Source organism: Oncorhynchus nerka, unplaced genomic scaffold, assembly GCF_034236695.1.
Source record: "Oncorhynchus nerka isolate Pitt River unplaced genomic scaffold, Oner_Uvic_2.0 unplaced_scaffold_1388, whole genome shotgun sequence".
In the NCBI taxonomy this organism is placed as follows: Eukaryota; Metazoa; Chordata; class Actinopteri; order Salmoniformes; family Salmonidae; genus Oncorhynchus; species Oncorhynchus nerka.
In genome coordinates this window covers 11,394-39,085 of record NW_027039927.1, presented here as the reverse complement: position 1 = coordinate 39,085, position 27,692 = coordinate 11,394, and the positions used below count along the sequence as shown (strand labels likewise).

Sequence of the window (27,692 nt, the reverse complement as noted above, 5' to 3'; positions counted from 1 at the left end):
ATTCATTTAAAGCCCCTCTGTCAGATATAAATCATCAGAGTGGGAAACCAACTGACATGGAAACAATGGAGCAAATGTATCACTATCAGAGGGGTGTATTATGACATCAGATAGAACTACTCAGACATTCCAAATATCACTTGATTATCAGAGGGGTGAATTATGACATCATATAGAACTACTAAGACATTCCAAATCAGGCTTCATCCACATCATGAAGGTGGATATTGATCCAACCATTTCATAAGTAATGACCGGGCTGATGGAAACAGGATAAGCCTGTACACTTTTATAAATGCTGACAGACTATTTGTTACTTCGTTTGACAATTTGTTTGTATATTTGTGTCAGTAAAAATGTCTAAGCGAGAAATGGCTGTGGAAACTCCTTAATGATAACAACCACATCTTAGTTAACTTGGAGTCACATGATATGTTGTGTGGTCCTCCCACTATGACTTGAGAAACCATGTAGTTTATTAGGCTACAGATGAAATAAGTTATGAACTTCACAGGGTGGTGAAAGTGCATGTGATGACCTTGATGCTCCTTTCCAATACATTTTGAGGTTCTTATTCTGGTGACATGATGATCGATGCTTGGTTGCCATTTGACAAATAAAATTATAATCTCATCATTCGGGTAACAACGTTTATTCAACCAGTAGGAGGCTTGTAAATGCCACCAGGAAAGTCGAAAGAGGAACTTTTCATTTAGACAATAATACACAGCAATCCATGGGAGAGTTGTGGTGGATATTATAAAATAAGGATCTGCTGGAGTCCAAGTCAAACCAAGATTCTTTATTTCTGAGCTCAGAGAGAATAACAGAGTTACACAGCGCAGTGTAGACCGTCGGAATTCCTGAAGTATTGAGTGATTAGCACATATCTTTATAGTTTCCTGTTCCTGGGCGGGACTTTATTCATACAAGGACACAGGTGCAAATTGGTTTGCAACACAGGATGATACTCCCAAGAACAGGAGCTTATAATAGGACAGTTTCACAAGGTTAGTCACATACTCAGTTATGTGGACACACAAACAATTAACATTTTCCATTACAGAGTCTGAACATTTTCATTTCATTAAATCATCAGTGGGCTACAATGCAAATGTCAACAATGGAACTAATGCATCACATCCAAATATCACTTGATTATCTGTAGTGCTGGAGGAATGACACACCCAGATAAACACACACAAAGAGTTTAAAAAAAGGACAGTTTAAAAGAAGGAACCTGATCTTCTTTATATTCAAACTGACAGACTCCATATTCACTTCATGTTTTCTAATAAAAACAAACAAATATATGTTTGAGTATACCCTGTAACATTTAATTACATATGGTAAAGACAGGTAAACACATTGTCAGTCAACAATATAAGACAACAGGAGCACTGTGTATGTTCTCTGATGAATTTTAAGTCAATGTGATGTGAAATATCAACATACACGCTAAGAGAAGTAATTTCTCTCTCCTGTGTGGATTCTCTAATGATGTTTAAGTGACTTATGAGTAATATGTTTTCCCACAGTCTGAGCTTTTCTAAGCCTTCTTCTCTGTGTGCAGTCTAATGTGTTCTTTCAGGCTTCCTAAATGGGCAAATGGTTTGCACCCTGGGAGGAGTGGTAAGGCTTCTCTCCTGTGTGTATTCTCACATGTCGTTTCAGGTTTCCTCTCTGGTTGAAAAACTTTCCATATTGGGAGCAGTGGTACGGCTTCTCTCCTGTGTGTATTCTCTCATGTTCTTTCAGCATCCCCGAATGGTTGAAACACTTTCCACATTGGGAGCAGTGGTACGGCTTCTCTCCTGTGTGTATTTTCTCATGTTGTTTCAGGTGTCCACTCCGGTTGAAACACTTTCCACATTGTGAGCAGTGGTACGGCTTCTCTCCTGTGTGTATTCTCTCATGTTCTTTCAGCATCCCCGAATGGTTGAAACACTTTCCACATTGGGAGCAGTGGTAAGGCTTCTCCCCTGTGTGTATTCTCTCATGTTCTTTCAGCATCCCCGAATGGTTGAAACACTTTCCACATTGGGAGCAGTGGTACGGCTTCTCTCCTGTGTGTATTCTCTCATGTTGTTTCAGGTTTCCTCTCCGGTTGAAACACTTTCCACATTGGGAGCAGTGGTAAGGCTTCTCTCCTGTGTGTATTCTCTCATGTTCTTTCAGCATCCCCGAATGGTTGAAACACTTTCCACATTGGGAGCAGTGGTAAGGCTTCTCTCCTGTGTGTATTCTCTCATGTCGTTTCAGCGCCCCCGACTGGTTGAAACACCTTCCACATTGGAAGCAGTGGTAAGGCTTCTCCCCTGTGTGTATCCTCTCATGTTGTTTCAGGTGTGCTTTGTGGTTGAAACACTGTCCACACTGGGAGCAGTGGTGTCGTCTTGCTGGTTTGGACGTCCCTGGCTCTGGTTCCTCTGAGTCTGGTCTTTCTCCTGCCAAAGATAGTGTTATTTTTAAATAGAGACCCAAATGAAACCACATGATAAAAAAACCTTGCTACGAGGGTAAATCCTAAATCAGATCTCTCAATAAACTGAGGCCAGTTTTAACAATCTTAGTGTGATTTTAAAACAAATGTAGAGCTTCCTGGTAATTACTGCTATGTTTACATTTACTTATTCATCCTGTTTTACAAGTCAGAACACAAAAAAACTAGACAGTTCTAGGACACTGAAGACACAGACGTCGCTGGATTCCAATTAAACAGGTGGTTCTAAATATATAACATTCATAGCTGTATGATACAGAATGTGACCTACACACTTCCTTAAACATAAAATAACTAAAGAAGTAATTTTGTGTGGAAGTCCAAAACTTGTTTTTACGTCGCAGATACAAAGCACATCAGTAACATCTCCCCGTTGTTGAAAGGGTTCGACACATTGCTGTTTAAATGGACCAATTTCTTATTTAGACATTCACAGATTTTCAACATTTTGATTATCGCTGATGTCATATTTTGGGTAAATGTTCCTAAAACTGATAGTAACAACAAAAAACAAAAATATAAACGCAACATGTAAAGTGTTGGATGTTTCATGAGCTGAACAAAAAAGATAGCAGAATTTTTTACATTTATACAACATTTATTCTTTGCCAAGATAATCCATCCACCTGACAGGTGTGGCATATCAAGAAGCTGATTGAACAGCTTGATTATTACACAGGTCCACCTTGTGCTGGGGATAATAAAAGGATACTCGAAAATGTGCAGTTTGGTCACACAACAATGCCACAGATCTCTGAGGGAGCGGGCAATTGGCATGCTGACTGCAGGAATGTCCACTGGAGCTGTTACGGAATTGAATGTACAGTACCAGTCAAAAGTTTGGACTCACCTACTCATTCAAGGGTTTTTCTTTATTTTTACTATTTTCTACATTGTAGAATAATAAAGACATCAAAATGATTAAAAAACACATGGAATCATGTAGTAACCACAAGTGTTAAATCAAAATATATATTTTATTCTTCAAAAGTTGCCACCCTTGCTTTCTCTCAAACAGCTTCAACTGGAATCCTTTTCCAACAGTCTTGTAGGCGTTCCCACATATGCTGAGAACTTGTAGGCCGCTTTCCCTTCACCTCTGCGATCCAACTCATCCCAAACCATCTTGATTTGGTTGAGGTCGGGGGATTGTGTAGGCCAGGTCATCTGATGCAGCACTCCATCACTCTCCTTCTTGGTAAAATAGCTCTTACACAGCCTGGAGGTGTGTTGGGTCATTGTCCTGTTGAAAAACAAATGACAGTGGGACTAAGCCCAAACCAGATGGGATGGCATATAGCTGTAGAATGTTGTGGAAGCCATGCTGGTTAAGTGTGACTTGAATAAATAAATCAATGACATTGTCAACAGCAAAGCACCCGCACACCATCACATCTCCTCCTCCATGCTTCACGGTGGGAACCACACATGCGGAGATAATCTGTTCATCTACTCCTCGTCTCACAAAGACATGAGTCTCAAATTTGGACTCATCAGACCCAAGGACAGATATCCACGGTCTAATGTCCATTGCTCGTGTTTCTTGGCCCAAGCAAGTCTCTTCTTCTTATTGGTGTCCTTTAGTAGTGGTTTCCTTGCAGCAATTCGACCATGAAGGCCTGATTCACGCAGTCTCCTCTGAACCGATGATGTTGAGATGTGTCTGTTACTTGAACTTTGTGAAGCATTTATTTGGGCTGCAATTTCTAAGGCTGGTAACTCTACTGAACTTTTGCATCAGAAGTAACTCTGGATCTTCCATTATTGTGGTGGTCCTTAAAGTAATGATGGACTGTTGTTTCTCTTTGCTTATTTGAGCTGTTCTTGACATAATATGGACTTCGTCTTTTACCCAATAGGGCTATCTTCTGTATACCACCCCTACCTTGTCACAACACAACTGATTGGTTCAAACACATTAACACCTGTTATGGCTAGGGATTCCGCTAGCGGAACATTTCGACAACATCCGGTGAAATTGCAGAGTGCAAAATATATATTTTTTTTTATTAGAAAAATTTAACTTTCATGCATTCACAAGTGCAATACCACAAATTAAAGCTTAAGACTCCATAATGTTTCATCATTAGATTCTACAAGGCTCCTTTAAGTCTCCATAATGTTTCATCATTAGATGCTACAGTCCTCCTTTAAGACTCCATAATGTTTCATCATTAGATGCTACAGTCCTCCTTTAAGACTCCATAATGTTTCATCATTAGATGCTACAGTCCTCCTTTAAGACTCCATAATGTTTCATCATTAGATGCTACAGGGCTCCTTTAAGACTCCATAATGTTTCATCATTAGATGCTACAGTCCTCCTTTAAGACTCCATAATGTTTCATCATTAGATGCTACAGTCCTCCTTTAAGACTCCATAATGTTTCATCATTAGATGCTACAGTCCTCCTTTAATACTCCATCATGTTTAGAATGTGTCTGGAAGCGCTACTCTATCTATTCTACTCTCATCCTTTCGGTTTTAATAATATTTAAAAAATAATAATAATGTTATAATAGGTAATAACTAACTTTAATAACTAGGGTTAATACCTGCCTGGCGCACCAACAAAATATTTCTTTAGCCCCCTCTAACAATACCGCTACAGAATTAGCATAGTAGGCCATGTAACTTAACCTGTAGTGACACCCAGCCCGTGAACGGGACCGTTATCATCATCTGACACTAATTAGCATAACGCAACGGACATAAATCTTCCTAGAAAATATTCCTATTCATGAAATCTATTGGAACACAGCTTAGCCTTTTGTTAATCACCCTGTCATCTCAGATTTTCAAAATATGCTTTACAGCCAACGCTAGACAAGCATCTGTGTAAGTTTATCATAGCCTAGCATAGCATTATGCCTTGCTAGCAGCAGGCAAACTTGTCACGGAAATCAGAAAAGCAATCAAATTAAATCGTTTACCTTTGAACTTCAAATGTTTTCACTCACGAGACTCCCAGGTAGACAGCCAAAGTTCATTTTTTCCCAAAATATTATTTTTGTAGGCGAAATAGCTCTGTTTGTTCTTCACGTTTGGCTGAGAAATCGCCTGGAAATTGCGGTCACAACTCCGAAAAATATTCCAAATTAGCTCCATAATATCGACAAAAACATGGGAAACGTTGTTTAGAATCAATCCTCAAGGTGTTTTTCTAATATCTATTTGATTATATATCCGTCGGGACAATTCCTTTTTCTCTAGGACCGATTGGAGTAATGGCTACCTCTGCACTTTACGCGAGAATCTCTCTCGGAGCCACCATGTGACCACTTACGCAATGTGCCCCCATACGGCTATTCTTCAACAGAAATGCGTAAAACTACGTCACAATGCTGTAGACACCTTGGGGAATAAGTAGAAAGCGTAAGCTCGTTGATGGTACATTCAAAGCCATATAGGGAGTCATTGGAACGCAGCGCTTTCAAAACCTGGGGCACTTCCGGGTTGGATTTTTCTCAGGCTTTCGCCTGCAACATCAGTTCTGTTATACTCACAGACAATATCTTTACAGTTTTGGAAACGTTAGAGTGTTTTCTATCCAAAGCTGTCAATTATATGCATATTCTAGTATCTTTTCCTGACAAAATATCCCGTTTAAAACGGGGACGTTTTTTTTCCAAAAATGAAAATACTGCCCCCTAACACCAAGAGTTTTTAAGGTAATCAGAAATATTTAGGACTAACTTATTCCTTGACACCCATTCTGAAACTGACTGCAGCTCTATGTTAAGTGTTGCAGTCATTTCCGTCTTTTGCCTCCCTCTTCATCATACCATTTTTAAATTCCTCATCAATTCACATGGATTTAACAGTTTTTACAGTCATTTTCTTAATGGGTGCATGCTTATTAGTAACTGGGATAAGCAGTTTCAAATGTGTCAAGGTGATAGAGGAATTTTAAATTGATTTTATTCTTTAATTGCCAAAACCAATTAGCACTCATTTCTAATTCATTTAATGAGTTGTAAGTTCATTAATTATGCATGAAGTAGATCGAGACCAGTCTTAAAAGCCAGGTTAAAGAGCGTTTAATTCCAGAGAGTACTAAATGCTTACACACATTACCACAGGTTATAAACTGAAAATGACGTCAGCGTTTTCCAAACGTTCCGTTTCACAAACAGAGGGCCCCTCTAATTCTCAAGCCTCCGCGTTATCAGCACGAAGTCAAGGCCAGTCAGCATAAATCAACATTCCCGACCATTTTGGAGATGGCCCGTTCCCACCACCTGGAGATTTGTACAACTGAATGAACTTAAAGAACAGACCTTCATTGTTACTAAACTTCCTGACTACATTATATACAATTGTGAAAGGGAGCAAGAGGGACAATACATTATAGCATTTGGACTAGTCAGTTTCTGATTGGAATGTATACATAATTAGTCATTTCAAACATATTTTCCTCTATCACCCGCCCTCCTTTCGGAAAAGCTGACCACGACTCCATTTTGTTGATCCCTGCCTACAGACAGAAACTAAAACAAGAAGCTCCCACGCTGAGGTCTGTCCAACGCTGGTCCGACTAATCTGATTCCACACTCCAAGACTGCTTCCATCATGTGGACTGGGATATGTTTTGTATTGCGTCAGACAACAACATTGACGAATACGCTGATTCGGTGAGCGAGTTCATTAGAACGTGCGTTGAAGATGTCGTTCCCATAGCAACGATTAAAACATTCCCAAACCAGAAACCGTGGATTGATGGCAGCATTCGCGTGAAACTGAAAGCGCGAACCACTGCTTTTAATCAGGGCAAGGTGACCGGAAACATGACCGAATACAAACAGTGCAGCTATTCCCTCCGCAAGGCAATCAAACAAGCTAAGCGTCAGTATAGAGACAAAGTAGAATCTCAATTCAACGGCTCAGACACAAGAGGTATGTGGCAGGGTCTACAGTCAATCACGGATTACAAAAGAAAACCAGCCCAGTCACGGACCAGGATGTCTTGCTCCCAGGCAGACTAAATAACTTTTTTGCCCGCTTTGAGGACAATACAGTGCCACTGACACGGCCTGCAACGAAAACATGCGGACTCTCCTTCACTGCAGCCGAGGTGAGTAAAACATATAAACGTGTTAACCCTCGCAAGGCTGCAGGCCCAGTCGGCATCCCCAGCCGCGCCCTCAGAGCATGCGCAGACCAGCTGGCTGGTGTGTTTACGGACATATTCAATCAATCCCTATCCCAGTCTGCTGTTCCCACATGCTTCAAGAGGGCCACCATTGTTCCTGTTCCCAAGAAAGCTAAGGTAACTGAGCTAAACGACTACCACACCGTAGCACTCACTTCCGTCATCATGAAGTGCTTTGAGAGACTAGTCAAGGACCATATCACCTCCACCCTACCTGACACCCTAGACCCACTCCAATTTGCTTACCGCCCAAATAGGTCCACAGACGATGCAATCTCAACCACACTGCACACTGCCCTAACCCATCTGGACAAGAGGAATACCTATGTGAGAATGCTGTTCATCGACTACAGCTCAGCATTTAACACCATAGTACCCTCCAAGCTCGTCATCAAGCTCGAGACCCTGGGTCTCGACCCCGCCCCTGTGCATCTGGGTACTGGACTTCCTGACGGGCCACCCCCAGGTGGTGAGGGTAGGCAACAACATCTCCACCCCGCTGATCCTCAACACTGGGGCCCCACAATGGTGCGTTCTGAGCCCTCTCCTGTAATCCCTGTTCACCCACGACTGCGTGGCCACGCACGCCTCCAACTCAATCATCAAGTTTGCGGACGACACAACAGTAGGTTTTGGCCTTTCTAGGGAGTTTTTCCTAGCCACCGTGCTTCTACACCTCCATTGCTTGCTGTTTGGGGTTTTAGGCTGGGTTTCTGTACAGCACTTTGAGATATCAGCTGATGTACGAAGGGCTATATAAATAAATTTGATTTGATTTGATTTGGTAGGCTTGATTACCAACAACGACGAGACGGCCTACAGGGAGGAGGTGAGGGCCCTCGGAGTGTGGTGTCAGGAAAATAACCTCACACTCAACATCAACAAAACTAAGGAGATGATTGTGGACTTCAGGAAACAGCAGAGGGAACACCCCCCTATCCACATCGATGGAACAGTAGTGGAGAGGGTAGTAAGTTTTAAGTTCCTCGGCATACACATCACAGACAAACTGAATTGGTCCACCCACAAAGACAGCATCGTGAAGAAGGCGCAGCAGCGCCTCTTCAACCTCAGGAGGCTGAAGAAATTTGGCTTGTCACCAAAAGCACTCACAAACTTCTACAGATGCACAATCGAGAGCATCCTGGCGGGCTGTATCACCGCCTGGTACGGCAACAGCTCCGCCCACAACCGTAAAGCTCTCCAGAGGGTAGTGAGGTCTGCACAACGCATCACCGGGGGCAAACTACCTGCCCTCCAGGACACCTACACCACCCGATGTTACAGGAAGGCCATAAAGATCATCAAGGACAACAACCACCCGAGCCACTGCCTGTTCACCCCGCTATCATCCAGAAGGCGAGGTCAGTACAGGTGCATCAAAGCTGGGACCGAGAGACTGAAAAACAGCTTCTATCTCAAGGCCATCAGGCTGTTAAACAGCCACCACTAACATTGAGTGGCTGCTGCAAACACACTGACTCAACTCCAGCCACTTTAATAATGGGAATTGATGGGAAATGATGTAAAATATATCACTAGCCACTTTAAACAATGCTACCTAATATAATGTTTACATTCCCTACATTATTCATCTCATATGTATACGTATATACTGTACTCTATATCATCTACTGCATCTTCACTAGATGTATCACTAGCCACTTTAACTATGCCTCTTTGTTTACATACTCATCTCATATGTATATACTGTACTCGATACTCTACTGATCTTGGATAGGACTGGATGGTCTTCTTTATGACATATTCTTTATCCCCTTACACGGTATAAGATGGGAATTGAGGTTTAGGGTTATTACTGCATTGTCGGAACTGAAACACAAGGATAGGACTGGATGGTCTTCATTTTGATTTGATTTGATTTGGAGAGGTTTAGGGTAACTGAAGGATAGGACTGGATGGTCTTCAGAGATAGATGGGAGAGGTTTAGGGTAACTGAAGGATAGGACTGGATGGTCTTCAGAGGATAGATGGGAGAGGTTTAGGGTAACTGGATGGATAGGACTGGATGGTCTTCAGAGATAGATGGGAGAGGTTTAGGGTAACTGGATGGTCTTCAGAGATAGATGGGAGAGGTTTAGGGTAACTGAAGGATAGGACTGGATGGTCTTCAGAGATAGATGGGAGAGGTTTAGGGTAACTGAAGGATAGGACTGGATGGTCTTCAGAGACAGATGGGAGAGGTTTAGGGTAACTGAAGGATAGGACTGGATGGTCTTCAGAGACAGATGGGAGAGGTTTAGGGTAACTGAAGGATAGGACTGGATGGTCTTCAGAGATCGATGGGAGAGGTTTAGGGTAACTGAAGGATAGGATTAAAAACAAACTAAATATAACTATTGTATAATACACTGTGTCTGTAAAATGTACATAGTATGTATAAGCTGGACTTAGAAGCCAAATAGTTGTTGTGCATTAGTTTCCTCCAATCAGGGAAGGGGTGATAGGGTTACTGGAAAACAAAGGAAAATATATGTTTATACATACAGTGCCTTTTAAAGTATTCAGGTTTTTAGAAATTATTACAAATGTATATATATTTTAAACAGAAATAACTGATTTACATAAGTATTCAGACCCTTTGCTATGAGAATTGAAATTGAGCTCAGGTGCATCTTGTTTCCATTGATCATCCTTGAGATGTTTCTACAACTTGATTGGAGTCCTCCTGTGGTAAATTAAATTGATTGGACATGATTTGGAAAGGCACACACCTGTCTATATAAGGTTCCACAGTTTGCAGCGCAAGTCAGAACAAAAATTAAATGACTTCTTATGACATTGTTTGCCAGACTGAACATTGTAAATCATATTTTTCCAAACTGCGTTACCCCCTCTAGTTAGCAGATGGCGATATGAGTTTTTCAGGTGATGCTTTTTGCGTGAAAATAAAAGAGAGCCGCACACTCTTGGAGCTCAGATGCAATAATTTAATTACCAACGTTACGACAGCCAAGCTGTCTTCATCAGGGATGCTTCTTGCGTGACGTATAATCTAGTGGACGTGACAGGAGGACTTCTTCAACAGCGACAAAAGGCTTCTGATTGAAACACGCTGTGCTTTGCGAGCAAACCTAAAACCAAAACATTGAAGCTCTTTAGACCAATCTTGTGTATTTTATTCTTAGGTAAACAGAATTATGTTCAAAACGCTATCTACTGGTTCATTTAAACGTAATTTGCTTGTTAAATTAGCAAATATGTTACATTGATACTGTGTAACAGTATGTATAACTTTAATCTGTCCCCTCGCCCATACCCAGGCGCGAACCAGGGACCCTCTGCACGCATCAACATCAGTCACCAACGAAACACCGTTACCCATCGCTCCACAAAACCACTACTTCGAGGTGTCAGAGCAAGTGACGTCACCAATTGAAACGCTACTTGGCGCTAAATAATACTTTTAAAATCAATTGGATTCTGAAGTATATTAAGAACCAGAACAGTATTTGGAATGTCTTGCCCTTAGTATTATTTGACTCTGTTAGTGGTTTAGAATTTTTGCTTTGATGTAATTTTAATGTTGATAAAATCCTAGTAAAATTGGCTAAATTCCATAAGCAGGCGATTTTAGCTTGGATGTTAGCGTATAAACACATTTCCCCTCACAGATACTTTCTATGGAACAACTAAGATATACGATTTAAAAATAAGTCTATTTTTTTCGTAACTGGTTTGAGAATAACTGGCTACTGATCAACCTAACAACAAATATTAGCATCTTAGCTCGTTTGACAATAGATGTTTGTCTTTAGGGTCAGTAAAAACTGGATGTCTTATTGCAGGACTTTGACTGTGGTACATCACCTCCCCAGTCAACCTATTGTGTGTATTGAACATTCATATTGAACAGCCTTACCTATAGAGTAGCACCACCACCCATCAGCCCATTCTCTTCTTGATGTCAAAGCTGCATTGTATTGCTGCTATAGGAGTTTATGATTAATAATCCTATTTACTTCAAGCCACACTAAGATGTCACCATACTATTCATTTAAAGCCCCTCTGTCAGATATAAATCATCAGAGTGGGAAACCAACTGACATGGAAACAATGGAGCAAATGTATCACTATCAGAGGGGTGTATTATGACATCAGATAGAACTACTCAGACATTCCAAATATCACTTGATAATCAGAGGGGTGAATTATGACATCATATAGAACTACTCCAGACATTCCAAATCAGGATTCATCCATATCATGAAGGTGGATATTGATCCAACCATTTCAAAAGTAATGACCGGGCTGATGGAAACAGGATATGCCTGTACACTTCTTATGACATTGTTTGACATGGAACTTTTATAAATGCCGACAGACTATTTGTTACTCCGTTTGACAATTTGTTTGTATATTTGTGTCAGTAAAAATGTCTAAGCGAGAAATGGCTGTGGAAACTCCTTAATGATAACAACCACATCTTAGTTAACTTGGAGTCACATGATATGTTGTGTGGTCCTCCCACTATGACTTGAGAAACCATGTAGTTTATTAGGCTACAGATGAAATAAGTTATGAACTTCACAGGGTGGTGAAAGTGCACATGATGAGCTTGATGCTCCTTTCCAATACATTTTGAGGTTCTTATTCTGGTGACATGATGATCAATGCTTGGTTGCCATTTGACAAATAAAATAATCTCATCATTCGGGTAAAAACTTTTATTCAACCAGTGGGAGGTTTGTAAATGCCCCCAGGAAAGTCGAAAGAGGAACTCTTCATTGAGACAATAATAAACAGCAATCCATGGGCGAGTTGTGGTGGATATTATAAACTAAGGATCTGCTGGAGTCCAAGTTTATGTGTTTTCAGTGGGAAAAACTCTTTCCAACCAAGATTCTTTATTTCTGAGCTCAGAGAGAATAACAGAGTTACACAGTGCAGTGTAGACAGTCTGATTTCCTGAAGCATTGAGTGATTAGCACATATCTTTATAGTTTCCTGTTCCTGGGAGGGACTTTATTCATACAAGGATGCAGGTGCAGCTGGTTTGCAACACAGAATGATAGTCCCAAGAACAGGAGATTATAATAGGACAGTTTCACAAGGTTAGTCACATACTCAGTTATGTGGACACACAAACAATTAACATTTTCCATTACAGAGTCTGAACATTTTCATTTCATTAAATCATCAGTGGGCTACAATGTAGATGTCAACAATGGCACAAATGCATCACATCCAAATATCACTTGATTATCTGTAGTGCTGGAGGAATGACACACCCAGATAAACACACAAAGAGTTTTAAAAAAGGACAATTTAAAACAAGGAACCTGATCTCCTTTATATTAAAACTGACATACTCCATATTCAATTCATGTTTTCTAATAAAAACAAACAAATATATGTTTGAGTATACCCTGTACCATTTAATTTCATATGGTAAAGACAGGTAAACACATTGTCAGTCAACAATATAAGACAACGGGAGCACTGTGTATGTTCTCTGATGAATTTTAAGTCAATGTGATGTATATCAATATACACGCTAAGAGAAGTAATTTCTCTCTCCTGTGTGGATTCTCTAATGACGTTTAAATGACTGTTATGAGTAATATGTTTTCCTGTGTTCTTTCAGGCTTCCTAAATGGGCAAATGGTTTGCACCCTGGGAGGAATGGTAAGGCTTCTCTCCTGTGTGTATTCTCTCATGTTTTTTCAGGTATGCTCTCTGATTGAAACACTTTCCACATTGGGAGCAGTGGTAAGGCTTCTCTCCTGTGTGTATTCTCTCGTGTCGTTTCAGCCCCCTGACCAGCTGAAACACTTTCCACACTGGGAGCAGTGGTAAGGCTTCTCTCCTGTGTGTATTCTCTCATGTTGTTTCAGATCCCCTGACTGGTTGAAACACTTTCCACACTGGGAGCAGTGGTAGGGCTTCTCTCCTGTGTGTATTCTCTCATGTTGTTTCAGGTTTACCTCTGGTTGAAACACTTTCCACATGTTGGGAGCAGTGGTAGGTCTTCTCTCCTGTGTGTATTCTCTCATGTCGTTTCAGATCCCCAAATGGTTGAAACACTTTCCACATTGGGAGCAGTGGTAAGGCTTCTCTCCCGTGTGTATTCTCTCATGTTGTTTCAGGGTTACTCTCCGGTTGAAACACTTTCCACATTGGGAGCAGTGGTAAGACTTCTCTCCCGTGTGTATTCTCTCATGTTGTTTCAGGGTTACTCTCTGGTTGAAACACTTTCCACACTGGGAACAGTGGTAAGGCTTCTCCCCTGTGTGTATTCTCTCATGTTGTTTCAGGTCCCATAACCGGTTACAACCCTTTCTACAGTGGGAGAACTGGTGTCGTCTTGCTAGTTTGGACGTCCCTGGCTTTGGTTCTTCCGAGTCGGGCCTTTCTCCTGCCAAAGACAGTGTTATTTTTAAATAGAGACCCGAATGAAACCACATGATAAAACAACCTTGCTAGTGTGTTAGTGTTTAAAACAAATGTAGAGCTTCCTGGTAATTACTGATATGTTTACATTACTTATTTTATTCATCCTGTTTTACAAGTCAGAACACACAAACCTAGACAGTTCTAGGACACTGAAGACACAGATGTCGCTGGATTCCAATTGAACAGGTGGTTCTAAATATATAACTTTCATAGCTGTATGATACAGAATGTGACCTACACACTTCCTTAAACATAAAATAACTAAAGAAGTAATTTTGTGTGGAAGTCCAAAACTTGTTTTTAGGTCGCAGATACAAAGCACATCAGTAACATCTCCCCGTTGTTGAAAGGGTTCGACACATTAATGTTTAATTGGACCAATTTCTTATTTAGACATTTACAGATTTTCAACATTTTGATTATCGCTGATGTCATATTTTGGGTAAATGTTCCTAAAACTGATAGTAACAACAAAAAACAAAAATATAAACGCAACATGTAAAGTGTTGGATGTTTCATGAGCATCACTGTTAGTCAACATTTATTCTTTGCCAAGATAATCCATCCACCTGACAGTGTGGCATATCAAGAAGCTGATTGAACAGCTTGGTTATTACACAGGTGCACCTTGTGCTGGGGATAATAAAAGGCAACTCGAAAATGTGCAGTTGGTTCACACAAAATGCCACAGGTCTCTGAGGGAGCGGGCAATTGGCATGCTGACTGCAGGAATGTCCACTGGAGCTGTTAGGGAATTTAATGTACAGTACCAGTCAAAAGGTTGGACTCACCTACTCATTCAAGGGTTTCTTTATTTTTACTATTTTCTACATTGTAGAATAATAAAGACATCAAAATACACATGGAATCATGTAATAACCACAAGTGTTAAATCAAAATATATATTTTATTCTTCAAAAGTTGCCACCCTTGCTTTTTCTCAAACAGCTTCACCTGGAATCGTTTTCCAACAATCTGGAGGTGTGTTGGGTCATTGTCCTGTTGAAAAACAAATGACAGTGGGACTAAGCCCAAACCAGATGGGATGGCATATAGCTGTAGAATGTTGTGGAAGCCATGCTGGTTAAGTGTGACTTTGATTTATTTATTCATGACATTGTCAACAGCAAAGCACCCGGGTGACACCATCACATCTCCTCCTCCATGCTTCACGGTGGGAACCACACATGCGGAGATAATCTGTTCATCTACTCCTCATCTCACAAAGACATGACACTCGGGTCCAAAAATCTCAAATTTGGACTCATCAGACCCAAGGACAGATATCCACCGGTCTAATGTCCATTGCTCGTGTTTCTTGGCCCAAGCAAGTCACTTCTTCTTATTGGTGTCCTTTAGTAGTGGTTTCCTTGCAGCAATTCGACCATGAAGGCCTGATTCACGCAGTCTCCTCTGAACCGATGATGTTGAGATGTGTCTTACTTGAACTTTGTGAAGCATTTATTTGGGCTGCAATTTCTAAGGCTGGTAACTCTAATGAACTTATGCATCAGAAGTAACTCTGGATCTTCCATTATTGTGGTGGTCCTTAAAGTAATGATGGACTGTTGTTTCTCTTTGCTTATTTGAGCTGTTCTTGACATAATATGGACTTCGTCTTTTACCCAATAGGGCTATCTTCTGTATACCACCCCTACCTTGTCCCAACACAACTGATTGGTTCAAACACATTAACACCTGTTATGGCTAGGGATTCCGCTAGCGGAACATTTCGACAACATCCGGTGAAATTGCAGAGTGCAAAATATATATTTTTTTTTATTAGAAAAAAGTTACTTTCATGCATTCACAAGTGCAATACCACAAATTAAAGCTTAAGACTCCATAATGTTTCATCATTAGATTCTACAAAGCTCCTTTAAGTCTCCATAATGTTTCATCATTAGATGCCACAGTCCTCCTTTAAGACTCCATAATGTTTCATTATTAGATGCTACAGTCCTCCTTTAAGTCTCCATAATGTTTCATCATTAGATGCTACAAGGCTCCTTTAAGACTCCATCATGTTTCATCATTAGATTCTACAAGGCTCCTTTAAGTCTCCATAATGTTTCATCATTAGATGCTACAGTCCTCCTTTAAGACTCCATAATGTTTCATCATTAGATGCTACAGTCCTCCTTTAATACTCCATCATGTTTAGAATGTGTCTGGAAGCGCTACTCTATCTATTCTATTCTCATCCTTTCGGATTTAATAATATTTAATAATAATAATAACAATGTTATAATAGGTAATAACTAACTTTAATAACTAGGGTTAATACCTGCCTGGCGCACCAACAAAATATTTCTTTAGCCCCCTCTAACAATACCGCTACAGAATTAGCATAGTAGGCCATGTAACTTAACCTGTAGTGACACCCAGCCCGTGAACGGGACCGTTATCATCATCTGACACTAATTAGCATAACGCAACGGACATAAATCTTCCTAGAAAATATTCCTATTCATGAAAATCACAAGTGAAATATATTGGAACACAGCTTCGCCTTTTGTTAATCACCCTGTCATCTCAGATTTTCAAAATATGCTTTACAGCCAACGCTAGACAAGCATCTGTGTAAGTTTATCATAGCCTAGCATAGCATTATGCCTTGCTAGCAGCAGGCAAACTTGTCACGGAAATCAGAAAAGCAATCAAATTAAATCGTTTACCTTTGATGAACTTCAAATGTTTTCACTCACGAGACTCCCCGGTAGACAGCCAAAGTTCATTTTTCCCAAAAGATTATTTTTGTAGGCGAAATAGCTCTGTTTGTTCTTCACGTTTGGCTGAGAAATCGCCCGGAAATTGCGGTCAGAACTCCGAAAAATATTCCAAATTGTCACGAATATTACCGAAGGTGACTCCCCTTCTTGTTCGGGTGGCGCTCGGCGGTCGTCGTCGCCGGTCTACTAGCTATCGCTGATCCGTTGTTCTGTGTTCGTTTAGTTCTGTCTAATTGGTATCACCTGTTTCTTGTTTGGTTGTTAGGATAGGGTTATATATAGTCTGTTCAGCCCGCTTCTGTTTCGTGCGCGCTTGTTCTCCTGTTTCTTTGTTTGAGTGTATTTTGTTGGCATTTGGGTTTCACGCTGTCCGTTTATATTTCTGTTCATTTGTGTTTCCACTTTGTACATGTTATGTTTCCAGGACATTTAAGCGTGTTGTGTTTCCCACATCCTTTGCTCTCTGCGCCTGACTCCACACCTCTTCACTCATTTACACGTAACAGAAGCCCGCACCTTTCTATGGAGTCAGCAGGAGCAGCGACCACTCCTCTTCCCACTATGGAAGAGCGAGTTCAACATCACACGTCCATCCTCCATCGCCTAGGATCAGCGATGGATCAGATGATGGAGAGGATGGATCATTGGGAGAGGAATGGTTTCCCTACTACTACCCCACCGACCCTCCTACCAGCAACTCTACCATCTCCCCATCTGGATCCGGTTCCAGCGCTCTGCACATGACGCCTCCGAGGAATTACGATGGAGCAGCGACGGGTGCCAGGGATTCCTGCTGCAATTAGACCTCTACCTGGCCACCGTTCGGCCGGCCCCTCGGAGGAGGAGAGAGTAGGGGTCCTCATCACCTGCCTGACCGGTAGAGCCCTGGAGTGGGCTAATGCGGTCTGGAACGGGCCCGACTCAGCGAAGGACAACTACCCGGAGTTCATCCGCCGTTTCATTTACATTTACGTCATTTAGCAGACGCTCTTATCCAGAGCGACATACAAATTGGTGCGTTCACCTTATGACATCCAGTGGAACAGCCACTTTACAATAGTGCATCTAAATCTTTTAAGGGGGGTGAGAAGGATTACTTTCAGGGCCGTGTTCGATCACCCTCCAGAAGGTCGAGCGGCGGGTGAGAGATTGTTCCATCTTAGACAGGGGGACGAAGAGCGCGCAGGACTTCGCGCTGGAGTTCCGGACCTTGGCTGCGGGAGCAGGCTGGAATGACAGGGCCCTGATAGACCATTACAGGTGTAGCCTGAGAGAGGACGTCCGTAGGGAGCTGGCCTGTCGGGATACTACGCTTAGCCTGGATGGACTGATAGACCTGTCGATCCGGTTGGACCATCTGCTAGCTGCTCGTGGACGTTCTGAAAGGGTCCTGTCAGTTCTACCTCCTGATCATCCTGCCCCTATCCCGATGGAGCTAGGAGGGACTGCGTCAAGGGAGATCGGAAGAGGAAGCTCCTCCTGTACCAGTTGTGGCCGGAGAGGGCACACGTCTGGTCGGTACTGGAGGAATTCATCTGGGAATCGTGAGGGCAGGCAGAACACTCATCGGTCACCCCAGGTGAGTAAGCACCACACTCTCCCAGAGTTTCCTGTTGGTCACATGTTCCTATTAATTTGTTTCCTTAATTATTCTCCTTCTCTCCAGCATAAGGCACTGGTAGATTCAGGCGCAGCTGGAAACTTTATAGATCGCGGACTCGCTCAGAGGTTGAGGATTCCGTTAGTAAATGTAGACCCCCCTTTTCCCGTGCACTCTTTAGATAGTCGACCATTGGGGTCAGGGATGGTAAAGAAAGCCACAATTTCGTTGGAGATGATTACGCAGGGGAATCACAAGGAGCGAATTAGTTTGTTCCTTATCGATTCACCTGCATTTCCAGTTGTTCTGGGGATTCCCTGGCTAGCTATTCATAATCCTACGATTTCGTGGAAACAGGGAACTCTACAGGGGTGGTCTGATGAGTGTTCAGGCAGGTGTGTAGGGGTTTCCATCGGTGCGACAACGGTGGAGAGTCCAGACCAGGTTTCCACCGTGCGCATTCCAGCTGAGTATGACGATTTGGCTATCGTTTTCAGTAAAAAGAAAGCGACCCAATTACCACCCCATAGGCAGGGGATTGCGTGATAAATCTCCAGGGTAACGCTGCACTCCCCAGGAGTCATGTGTATCCTTTGTCCCAGGAGGAGAAGGTGGCTATGGAAACTTATATCACCGAGGCTCTGGGACAGGGGTACATTCAGCCCTCCATGTCACCTGTCTCTTCGAGTTTCTTTTTTGTGAAGAAAAAAGCTGGTGGCACCAGTAGTATGGGATGTGGACGCAGACATCGAGCGGGCGCTAAGGGGGGAACCTGCGCCTCCACAGTGTCCGGAGGGTCGTAGGTACGTGCCGCTGGCTGTCCGTGATCAATTGATTCGATGGGCTCATTGTCTACCCTCGGCGGGTCACCCAGGTATTTATAGGACAGTGCGAGGTCTTGAGAGGAAGTACTGGTGGCCCACTTTGAGGAGGGATGTGCGATTCTATGTTTCCTCCTGTTCGGTGTGCGCCCAGAGTAAGGCTCCTAGACACCTGCCAAGAGGTAAATTACAACCTCTTCCCGTTCCACAACGGCCGTGGACCCATCTTTCGGTAGATTTTCTTACTGACCTCCCCCCTCTCAGGGTAACACTACAATCCTGGTCGTTGTGGATCGGTTCTCTAAGTCCTGCCGTCTTATCCCATTGCCCGGTCTCCCTACCGCCCTACAGACTGCGGAAGCTCTTTTCACCCATGTCTTCCGGCACTACGGGGTGCCCGAGGATATAGTTTCTGATCGGGCCCCCAATTTATCTCCCGTGTTTGGAGGGCATTTATGGAACGTCTGGGGGTCTCGGTCAGCCTGACCTCAGGGTATCACCCGGAGAGTAATGGTCAGGTGGAGAGAGTTAACCAGGAGGTGGGTAGGTTTCTGCGGTCGTATTGCCATGACCGGCCAGGGGAGTGGGCGAGATATATTCCCTGGGCAGAAATAGCCCAGAACTCACTAAGCCACTCCTCTACCAACATGTCACCATTTGAGTGCGTGTTGGGGTACCAGCCAGTCCTGGCACCGTGGCATCAGAGCCAGACTGAGGCTCCTGCGGTGGAGGAGTGGGTACAGCGCTCTAAGGAGACCTGGAGGGCGGTCCAAGAGTCATTACGCCAGCGAGTATAAGGCAGAAGAAGAGCGCTGACCGTCACCGCAGTGAGGCCCCGTGTTTGCACCTGGGGACAGGGTCTGGCTCTCGACCCGAAACCTGCCTCTCCGCTTGCCCTGCCGGAAGCTGGGTCCGCAGTGTATAGGGCCATTTAAAGTCCTGAGGAGAATAAATGAGGTTTGTTATCGATTATTACTTCCTTCGTATTATCGTATTAACCCCTCATTTCATGTGTCTCTTCTCAGGCCGGTGGTAGCTGGTCCTATGCAGGAAGATGAAGTTCCGGAGGTTCCTCCGCCCCTCTGGACATCGAGGGGTCCCCGGCGTACAAGATACGAGCTATTCTGGACTCGAGACGCCGGGTGAGAGGCTTGCAGTACCTTGTTGACTGGGAGGGGTACGGTCCGGAGGAGAGGTGCTGGGTCCCGGTGAGGGATATTCTAGACCCATCTATGTTGAGTGAATTCCATCGCCTCCGTCCGGATCGCCCAGCGCCTCGGCCCCGGGTCGTCCCGAGGCCGGCGTCGGCGCGCTGCGGGAGCTGCGCGTCAGGAGGGGGTACTGTCACGAATATTACCGAAGGTGACTCCCCTTCTTGTTCGGGTGTTCGCGCTGTCGGTATCGGTCTTATCCAGAGCGACTTACGTTGTTCCGGTCTACAATAGCTCTAAATATTTTAAGCTGATCCGTTGTTCTGTGTTCGTTTAGTTCTGTCTAATTGGTATCACCTGTTTCTTGTTTGGTTGCTAGGATAGGGTTATATATAGTCTGTTCAGCCCGCTTCTGTTTCGTGCGGGCTTGTTCTCCTGTTTCTTTGTTTGAGTGTATTTTGTTGGCATTTGGGTTTCACGCTGTCCGTTTATATTTCTGTTCATTTGTGTTTCCACTTTTGTACATGTTATGTTTCCAGGACATTTAAGCGTGTTGTGTTTCCCACATCCTTTGCTCTCTGCGCCTAACTCCACACCTCTTCACTCATTTACACGTAACACAAATTAGCTCCATAATATCGACAAAAACATGGTAAACGTTGTTTAGAATCAATCCTCAAGGTGTTTTTCTAATATCTATTTGATAATATATCCATCGGGACAATTCCTTTTTCTCTAGGACCGATTGGAGTAATGGCTACCTCTGCACTTTACGCGAGAATCTCTCTCGGATCCACCATGTGACCACTTACGCAATATGCCCCCATACGGCTATTCTTCAACAGAAATGCGTAAAACTACGTCACAATGCTGAAGACACCTTGGGGAATACGTAGAAAGCGTACGCTCGTTGATGGTACATTCAAAGCCATATAGGGAGTCATTGGAACGCAGCGCTTTCAAAACCTGGGGCACTTCCGGATTGGATTTTCTCAGGCTTTCGCCTGCAACATCAGTTCTATTATACTCACAGACAATATCTTTACAGTTTTGGAAACGTTAGAGTGTTTCCTATCCAAAGCTGTCAATTATATGCATATTCTAGCATCTTTTCCTGACAAAATATCCCGTTTAAAACGGGGACGTTTTTTTCCCAAAAATGAAAATACTGCCCCCTAAAACCAAGAGGTTTTAAGGTAATCAGAAATATTTAGGACTAACTTATTCCTTGACACCCATTCTGAAACTAACTGCATCTCTATGTTAAGCGTTGCAGTCATTTCAGTCGCTGTAGTAGCTGACGTGTACGGTGTTGAGTCATCCGCATACATAGACTCACTGGCTTTACTCAAATGTCATTGGCATGTTGTTGGTAAAGATTGAAAAAAGTAGGTGCCAAACAGCTGCCCTGGGGAATTCCTGATTCAAACTTGATTTTGTAGCTCTGGGGCGGCAGGTAGCCTAGTGGTTATAGCGGTAGGCCAGTAACCGAAAGATTGCTGGATCGAATCCCGAGTTGACAAGGTAAAAAACTGTCGTTCTGCCCCTGAACAAGGGGGTCGTAGGCCGTCATTGAAAAAAATAATTTGTTCTTAACTGACTTGCCTAGTTAAATAAAGGTTACATTTTAAAATAAAAACTCTTTATCCACAATATAGCAGGGGGGTGTAAAGCCATACGTTTTTTCAGCAGCAGGCTATGATCGAGAATGCCAAAAGCTGCACTGAAGTCTAACAAAACATTTTTCACAATCGTTTTTGTCTAGATGTGACCATCCCTTAAAGCCATGCTCTATAAAATACAAATAATCCTGTAAACAATAGAGCAAATGCATCACATGGAAATAGCACTTGAATATCTGTCGTGCTATACACTGAGTATACAAAACATTAAGAACACCTGCTCCTTCCATGACATAGACTGACCAGGTGAATCCAGGTGAAAGCTATGATCCCTTACTGATGTCACTAGTTAAATCCACTTCAATCCGTGTAGATGAAGGGAGGAGGCCGGTTAAAGAAGGATTGTTAAGCCTTGAGACAAATGAGACATGGATTGTGTCTGAGTACCATTCAGAGGGTGAATTGGGAAGACTAAATATTTAAGTGCCTTTGAACGGGGTATGGTAGTAGGTTCCAGGCGCACCGATTTGTGATTTGTTTTTCCAACTCAACAGTTTCCCATGTGTACCAAGAATGGTCCACCACCGTAACAGTGGAGGTCAGTGCCGTTTAAGATGAGGGAGGACCATTTTGTTTTTCATGGGCATGGCCTTATTTCTACTACAGCATGTTGGATGACTGTCATTCATATTCCATTCACCCTGTTCAACATAACAGCGATAGGTCTAGGATACTACATTATACTCACATTTTCCCTATACCCATCATGAGGTAGCTACAACCTAGTCGATGAATGAAAGTTCACAATGTAGGTGCACACAGGTTGAGAGAAACATTTAAGGTGACAGACAGTGACACATTCAATACCACTCTCACCTGCTGATCTAGGATGTAATCATTAGTCCAGCAGTTGCAAACGAGAGTTTCTTTTGAACAAATTCAGGTATGTTTATCGCTGTTTTGTTCCGTTTAAGAAATGTTTTTCAACAGAATCTTCGGAATGAATACACCCCTGATCATGTGTAAACACAGTTCACTTTCATTACAGCCACGTTGTAGTCCTTCTCTCCTCCTCTCACCTTTTCCCTTCGCTCCTGGACTTCAATGCACATCAGCTGATGTGACCAGGTGAAAAAAAACTTTTCCAAAACCTCGTAGGTTTGTATTGAAGTCAAAATACTCAGAGGAGAAATGGAAACTCGCTGTTCTCCAGGCTACACCATGGTGCTACCCTACAGAATGCTGCTGAGGCTACTGTAGACCTTCATGTTTTAATCAATTATTTGGTGACGTGATTATATTTAGTCGCCTTCCTCCTCTGAGGAGCCTCCCCTTCCTTCTCTCAGGAGCCTACCCCTCCTCCTCTCAGGAGCCTCCCCTTCCTCCTCTCAGGAGCCTCCCCTTCCTCCTCTCAGGAGCCTCCCCTTCCTCCTCTGAGGAGCCTCCCCTTCCTCCTCTGAGGAGCCTCCACTGCACCCAAAGGACATCCAGCCAACTTGACCCAATTGTGGGAAGCATTGGAGTCATCATGGGCCAGCATCCCTGTGGAAAACTTTCGACACCTTGTAGAGTCCATGCCCCGACGAATTGAGGCTATTCTGAGGGGAAAAGGGGAGGGTCCAACTCCATATTAGGAAGGTGTTCGAAATGTTTGGTATAATCAGTGGATACATCTGCCATTTAGCAGACACTTTTATCCAAAGCGATTTGCAGTCATGTTTGCAAACACTTAACATATGGATGGTCCCAGGAATCAAACCCACTACCCTGGTTTAACAAGCACTATACTCCACCAACTGAGCTACAGGACCACAAGGAATGATCAAGGAATGACGCAGATAAACACACACAGCCTGAGTTTCAAAAATATAATTGAATCAAAGACCGTAACATTGAAACTGACATACTCCATCTTAGATGTGGGCCGATTAATTAGGGCCGATCTCGGGTTTGGTATTTTTGGGCGGCGATTTTGCAGATTTTTTTTACACCTTTATTGAATCTTTATTTAACTCGGCAAGTCAGTTAAGAACACATTCTTATTTTCAATGACGGCCTTGGAACGGTGGGTTAACTGCCTTGTCCAGGGGCAGAACGCTAGATTTTCACCTTGTCAGCTCGGGGGATCCTGCCTTGCAACCTTACAGTTAACTTGTCCAACGCTCTAACCACCTGCCTCTCATTGCACTCCACGAGGAGCCTGCCTGTTACGCGAATGCAGTAGAAGCCAAGTTAACACCATCCAGTCCCAGCCTTCAGCTCCATTCAACCCCTCCCATCTGTCTCTAAACACCACTCAGTCCCTTCACCTCCATTCAACCCCTCCCATCTGTCTCTAAACACCATCCAGTCCCTTCAGCTCCATTCAACCCCTCCCATCTGTCTCTAAACAACATCCAGTCCCTTCAGCTCCATTCAACCCCTCCCATCTGTCTCTAAACACCATCCAGTCCCACTCTTCATATCCATTCAACCCCAACCCCTCCCTTCTGTCTCTAAACACCATCCAGTCCATTCAACCCCTCCCTTCTGTCTCTAAACACCATCCATCCCTTCAGCTCCATTCAACCCCTCCCATCTGTCTCTAAACACCATCCAGTCCCTTCAGCTCCATTCAACCCCTCCCATCTGTCTCTAAACACCATCCAGTCCCTTCAGCTCCATTCAACCGCTCCCTTCTGTCTCTAAACACCATCCAGTCCCTTCAGCTCCATTCAACCCCTCCCATCTGTCTCTAAACACCATCCAGTCCCTTCAGCTCCATTCAACCCCTCCCATCTGTCTCTAAACACCATCCAGTCCCTTCAGCTCCATTCAACCCCTCCCATCTGTCTCTTAACACCATCCAGTCCCTTCAGCTCCATTCAACCCCTCCCATCGGTCTCTAAACACCATCCAGTCCCTTCAGCTCCATTCAACCCCTCCAATCTGTCTCTTAACATCCATATGGGATTTATATTTGCCATATATATTTTAACTGTGCTGTGATGCTTCACAAAAGTACTCAACTTTTCGATTCTCATAGTTTCTACAGATTGTAAATTAAAGATAAACATTTTTGTTAAAATAATTATAATATTATTGATTGATTTGAATAGGACTTTTCAAATGACCCAGTATTGCCATCTGCAGCGTTAGTTCTAGGTAAATGTTGCAATTCTTCAGCGATTCCTGGACCTGTGACCAACAACGAGCTACATATGGACAGTACCAAAATAAATTATCTAATGACTGCCTCCTCGCAGCAAAATCTGCAGAGCTGGGAAGATTGTATCCCCATATATAACATTATATTGGTTGCATAAATGTTGTATAATAATTGAAGCTTTGAATCCGGCGTCATTTTGCGTGTCAATTCATAAACCATGTGCCATGGAATCAGTACAATGAAAATCTCTTGCCAACTATTTTGAAATTGATTTGGCACAGCTGTCAGTTGTTTGGTCCTTAAATGGAACTGGTAAACATTTCTATTTATCACAATTTGGTCCTTAGTGCAGGGCCGACAAGTTCCTGTTCTACAGTCTTGTAAAGATAGGGTGGTTGACTGGGACAGGCAATGTAACATCCATAATGTTTTATGGAAAAGGTTTTTGTAAAACATGCACCTTACATCAGATCATCTTGAAACTTTCTCTCTAAAGCGAACTTTCATCAAGGTTTTATATGGTCTGTTGGTTTCTCTCTAAATCTAACTTTCATCAAGGTTTTATATGGTCTTTGGCTTCTCTCTAAAACAAACTTACATCAAGGTTTTACATGTCAACTAACAGAACTGTCTACTGTGTTGGAAATATACCAGTCTATCTTCATGTCAACAAACAGAGCTTTGCTGGTTTTCCTGGTAACAGACACCAGTCTATCTTCCTGTCACCAAACAGAACTCTGCTGGTTGTCCTGGTAACAGATTCCAGTGGGCAGATCTATTTTATTTGTTCAAACTACAGCACTTACTTTGATGTGTCAAATCTGATCCTTTCTTCTCTTCTCCTCCTCTCACAGTTCCACTCAGCCCCGTTGTTTTCCTGCAGTCCACCAGCAGCACAGACAACCTCTTCATACCCAGCAGTAACGTGCTACCAGGAGAGGCACGACACAGGGACTCCGGGAGGGCGGAAGGGCTAGCGTTGTCCTGGTAACCATAAAGAGGGGACACAGACACATATCATTATGGATGCTGATGTCACTGTTGTCATAAAGTGCCTTACAGAAACCCAGCCCCCGATAGAGAAAGCTGTATGCTAGAGCAGACCAAGCTGTACCATCTGGTGTTCTGATCTGGAGAGACTCTTCTCTGCCTCGTCAGCATCAGGATGTTGAGGCTCCCCAGAGGATCCACGATAGTCATGTCTCTCTCCTGTTTGAACGAGAACATCAAACAGATGGTGAACTTATTACCATCATCAATTATTACTGTCTATTACAGTCATAGGGTCTTATCAGAGGCATTAATATCTCTAAATTAATTGGGTGCCTTTTGTGTCCCTTTGATATTTTAAGTATAAATTATGCTCCATTATTACATTTTGAAAGCCTGTTATATATAATTAAATCTCATTTAAAAGTCCCAAAAATATATGTAGCAATGACAGATTGACCCTTTAACAATTTATATAGTACTGAACATCACATTGAAGTGAAGAACTTAAGTAGAATGCCCCTTAAAAACCACACATTAGTTCAACAACTGCATAGTTTGTGCCTCTGTTTTTAAGACAGTACTCACTGGTGTTAATCTGATATTCTGTCTCCTCCTCTTTCACTCCCAAAACGTCTTCCTCCTTCACCTTTACTGAGATAGAACATTTTAGAGAGGAAGAGGATGCTTTCTCTTCTTTCCCTATAACAGCCTCCTCTTCCATTCTGAAAGGTTCTTTCTCTCCTTTCACTGTAATATCCTCCTCTTCGTCTTTCACGACAATGTTCAGCGCCAGAGCTTCTTTCTCCGGACAGCAGACATCCTCTTCTTCAGCAGGGGATGAGTAGTTTAATGAGCTCATGGTCAGGGATGTTAGCTAGCTAGTTAGCATTAGCGAATAGCCTAGTGCTAGGCTCAGTATCAATCTTTAACAAATTTGCAAATTGAACAAGCACATTTGGTTCAAGTTAAGGTCAACTGAAAAGTGTTTTAAACACTGCGATTAGCTAATGCACATTAACATGGCCTGAAACGTCAATATTTCAGTTTTATGTTGTCGAGCAAGCTATCGAGGTGGTTGAAAGAGTAGGCGCTTTGTTGTTCCTGAAGAAGCGTCCGTCCAGTCCATTATACGTCACGCTAGACGCATCACCTGAAAGACGCTCATCGCCATCTGCTGGCTGGAGTGGGTAACGCAGTTTGGAAACAATAGTTACAACACTTTTTGTATTTGAAAGAACGTCATCATTATTTAACAATAAGCTGATATATATATTTTCTCTTACGTCTAACAAGTAATACTTTACTGTACACAGACGTAGAAGCGTAATATGAATATGTAGATGATGCATAAATACTTCCATGAATAGGAAGTGTGTTTATACATATTTACTTTTTTATCTAGATGTGACCATACTATTCCCTTAAAGCTACGCTACAAAGCTACAACAGGTGTAGACATTACCGTGAAATTCTTAATGACAAGCCCTTAACCAACAATGTAGTTAAGAAAAATAAGAGGTAAGAAAAAAAGTTACACAATAAAAAAACTATA

General features: G+C 42.7%; 1 protein-coding gene across 2 annotated transcripts; it reads right to left on the bottom strand.

Moving 5' to 3' along the window:
• Positions 1-787: 787 nt before the first annotated feature.
• LOC135568786 (zinc finger protein 23-like) lies at positions 788-27,323 on the bottom strand. Of its 2 annotated transcripts, none has more exons than XM_065015531.1 (4): positions 26,726-27,323; positions 26,262-26,356; positions 25,954-26,131; positions 788-2,447 (listed from the first exon to the last, which is right to left on the bottom strand). In XM_065015531.1, exons 1-4 carry the CDS (start codon positions 26,997-26,999, stop codon positions 1,597-1,599), a joined length of 1,398 nt encoding a protein of 465 aa, XP_064871603.1. In that variant the 5' UTR covers positions 27,000-27,323; the 3' UTR covers positions 788-1,596. The 2 variants fall into 2 exon arrangements, with proteins under 2 accessions (XP_064871603.1, XP_064871604.1); XM_065015532.1 differs by lacking the exon at positions 788-2,447 and adding an exon at positions 13,703-15,072 and having other exon boundaries at positions 26,726-27,321.
• Between the last annotated feature and the right edge of the window lie 369 nt (positions 27,324-27,692).

What these genes read in the sequence shown, in the direction of transcription:
- LOC135568786 (XM_065015531.1), bottom strand. Translation starts at nt 26,999, where the DNA reads ATGAGCTCATTAAACTACTCATCCCCTGCTGAAGAAGAGGATGTCTGC. An exon ending in AGAATATCAGATTAACACCA is followed by an intron (nt 26,357 to 26,725) that starts GTGAGTACTGTC and finishes TCGTTCAAACAG; the next exon opens with GAGAGAGACATGACTATCGT. An exon ending in ATCAGATTTGACACATCAAA is followed by an intron (nt 2,448 to 25,953) that starts GTAAGTGCTGTA and finishes TATCTTTGGCAG; the next exon opens with GAGAAAGACCAGACTCAGAG.